Source organism: Sinocyclocheilus rhinocerous, unplaced genomic scaffold (genome assembly GCF_001515625.1).
Source record: "Sinocyclocheilus rhinocerous isolate Xijiao unplaced genomic scaffold, SAMN03320098_v1.1 scaffold22517, whole genome shotgun sequence".
NCBI classification, from domain to species: Eukaryota; Metazoa; Chordata; class Actinopteri; order Cypriniformes; family Cyprinidae; genus Sinocyclocheilus; species Sinocyclocheilus rhinocerous.
Genome location: NW_015666153.1, coordinates 13,225 through 16,419, shown reverse-complemented (window position 1 = coordinate 16,419; position 3,195 = coordinate 13,225). Strand labels below are relative to the sequence as shown.

Here is a 3,195-nt window from a genome sequence, read left to right as displayed (position 1 = left end):
ATGTGCACTCTTAAATCACGAGTGCAGCACAGATAAAACCATATATACATTCCCAGTTACTAAATTAGACTAAAACTTCGATTAAATCCGGGAGAGAGCAAATAATGAAGATTTAAGAAAGAAAGAAATTTTCTGCAGCATTCTGATACACATTAACATACCCCACGACGCATTTATTTTACTATCTTGTCCATAAAGTTCACAATTAGGCAAATTCGTGTCAGTCGTTTGATTTGACTTAAATAAATAAAAAATTCAGGAGGTGCAGTATGTCAATTGAGAGATATCGTGTGAACTTGCCTTGATGAAGCGATACAGCTGAATGTTGCAGTCTTCAAACCACTTTCCATTAACGCTATGTTACCCAAAATTTCCATTCTTCCATTCTTACACAGCTCAGGAGTCTTTACATTTACATGTAAAACTCAGAATACGATGTGGCTTTCTATGTGAATTAGCTGCAATACCGAGACTTTTGGCTTGATTTTTTATTTGAAAAGCTCAGAGAAAGTGTTTACATTCTGCAGTATAAACATCCTGTCTATGTTCGTGTCTATCTGGAAAAAAACGAAACAATTTTCAACCGATTATGGGCTTTTTTAAATGGTGTTATTTAAAAAATGATAATAATTTCATATACATAACGCGATTTTGCCGCTTCTAAACTTCCCTAAAATCAGCTCTTTTTATTAATGTGAGAATGCTTTAAAGTACAAGTATTTAAAGTACACATGAAATTAATGAATCATTTATATCCCGTTGATATTATTAAAAAGCCTTAAAACGCGGTGATCATCCAGCAGTTACGACACCTAAAGTTTAATTTATTATTAGTTTAAACTCATTTTGTATTGTGCGAAAAAAAAACTCTATGCTAATGTGCACTGAATATGCTATTTTATTTACAATAAATAAGACTATAATCGCGCGTTATTTAATAGTGGTACAGTTGTGCAGATGTCTGTGAAGCTCACCTCAGCAGAGCTGACAGTGGGAGGGACAGTGGGAGGGACACTGGGCGGCCCCAAAGCGACTCTGACTTGCTCATGCTCAAGAGCCTGAGAGGAGCCGATGAAAACAGATAAGTAAAAGCTCAACTCCTGAAGGAAGTACAAGAGGACATGATCTGAAGCCGAAAGAATCTTCTTTTCCCTGCAGTATTCAGTTTTATGGTGCGTAGTAGCCTACTATCACAGGGGGAGTGCGCAATTACGCATAACCAGAGAGAACGTTAGGTCATTCCAGAATTACAATTGGTTATTAATATAAGCATCGTAAAATCGCATTTTTACTCGTGTGCGTGAAGAATGACTGCTGAAGTCCAGCAGCCCTCCGTGCAGACCCCTCCTCACAGTAGCCCGATGACGGAGAAACCACACGGACAGACGCCTGTGATGGAGACCTCCTCTTCCTCCTCCAGTACCAAAACAAAAAAAACGAACGCTGGAATCCGTCGTCCTGAAAAGCCCCCGTACTCTTACATCGCTCTCATTGTCATGGCCATCCAGAGCTCTCCAACCAAACGACTGACTCTGAGCGAAATTTACCAGTTCCTTCAGAGCCGCTTCCCGTTTTTCAGAGGCTCGTATCAAGGCTGGAAAAACTCGGTGCGTCACAATCTGTCTCTGAACGAGTGCTTTATCAAGCTGCCCAAGGGTCTGGGCAGACCTGGGAAGGGTCACTACTGGACCATCGACCCGGCCAGTGAGTTCATGTTCGAGGAGGGATCTTTCCGCAGGAGGCCGCGGGGATTCAGGCGCAAATGTCAGGCGCTCAAACCTTCCATATACAGCATGATGAACGGGCTGGGATTCAATCACATACCCGAGTCCTATAACTTTCACGGGGGCGGCGGGGGCCTGTCTTGTCCTCCAAACAGTTTACCTTTGGAGAGTGGGATTGGGATGATGAATGGACATTTGGCCAGCGATATGGAAGGAATGGGCTTGGCAGGACACTCCATGTCCCATCTATCAACGAATAGTGGACATTCCTACATGGGCAGCTGCACGGAATCCTCGGGGAGTGAATACACCCACTACGACAACTCTGCATCGCCGCTTCTAGCCAGCGGGGGAGTGATGGAGCCGCATGCCGTGTATTCTAGCACAGCCTCGGCCTGGCCTCCAGCGCCCCCGGCCTCTCTAAACAACGGGGCGTCTTACATCAAACAGCAGCCGCTCTCTCCCTGCAACCCTGGAACCAATCCGCTGCAGCCCAGTTTACCCACACACTCACTGGAACAGTCCTACCTGCACCAGAATGGCCATGGAACCACCGACCTTCAAGGTAAATGTTTTAAAGATAATTTGACCCCGACAGACATGTTTAACAGAAATATTTTATTTCGTATTTGTTTTATAAGGTATTACTGAATCTTATAAATGAATCCATCAAAAACTATTTTAAAAACATATGAAATGAAAATAAAAATGTGTTAAAAACGGGAATTTTTATAGCATAGTAAGCATGTACAAGTCTACAAGGAGTTTCTAGCTCACATATTGATACCATTATGCACATACAAAATTAGAAGTGATTTTCTTTAACCTCCACTGGAATAAGCAATGCGTGTATGTGGGGACAGTCGTTTCAAAATGATTCCACCCAGACTTCCAGCTCTCTCAAAGCACACCAGAAAAAAAAAAAAAGACCATCAAAAACTATTTTAAAAACATATTAAATTAAAATAAAAATGTGTTGACAATGGTAAGGTGAATAGGCCTATATATATATATATATATAGTCATTTAGTAGACGCTTTTATCCAAAGAAACACATATACACACACATACACAAAGAAAAACAAGTAGATAGAATAGAAAAAGTAGAAAGCTAGTGTTTGTTTGTTTTTTGTTGTTGTTTTTTTTAATAAAAAAATTTTAAAAAGATAAATATAGATAAAGTATAATTAAAATAGAATAGAAAGTGTTAGAGTTAGATGGTCAAATAAAGGTATAATATATACACACACACACTCTCATATTTAATGTCTAATAACTACCGGTCTATTACGTATTAAGTTGCTATAAAGTAGGTCTATTTGTTTGTTAAAGTTATTAACGAAAGTTAGGCTATACTACTAAATTATATTCCTGTATCGGACGTAGCAATTTAATGTACCTCAGAAGACCTTGAAGAAATTTTTATATATATATATATATATATATATATATATAATCTACGTCTTACGAT

General features: G+C 39.4%; 1 protein-coding gene across 1 annotated transcript in view; it reads left to right on the top strand.

The window, feature by feature from the left end:
- The first annotated feature begins 1,180 nt into the window (after positions 1-1,180).
- LOC107731706 (forkhead box protein F1) overlaps positions 1,181-3,195 on the top strand; it is an 8,144-nt gene continuing 6,129 nt past the window's right edge. The window contains exon 1 of the mRNA XM_016542853.1: positions 1,181-2,289. Within this exon, the coding sequence (XP_016398339.1) occupies positions 1,308-2,289 (982 nt within the window). The 5' untranslated portion in view covers positions 1,181-1,307. The remainder of the gene's footprint in view (positions 2,290-3,195) is intronic.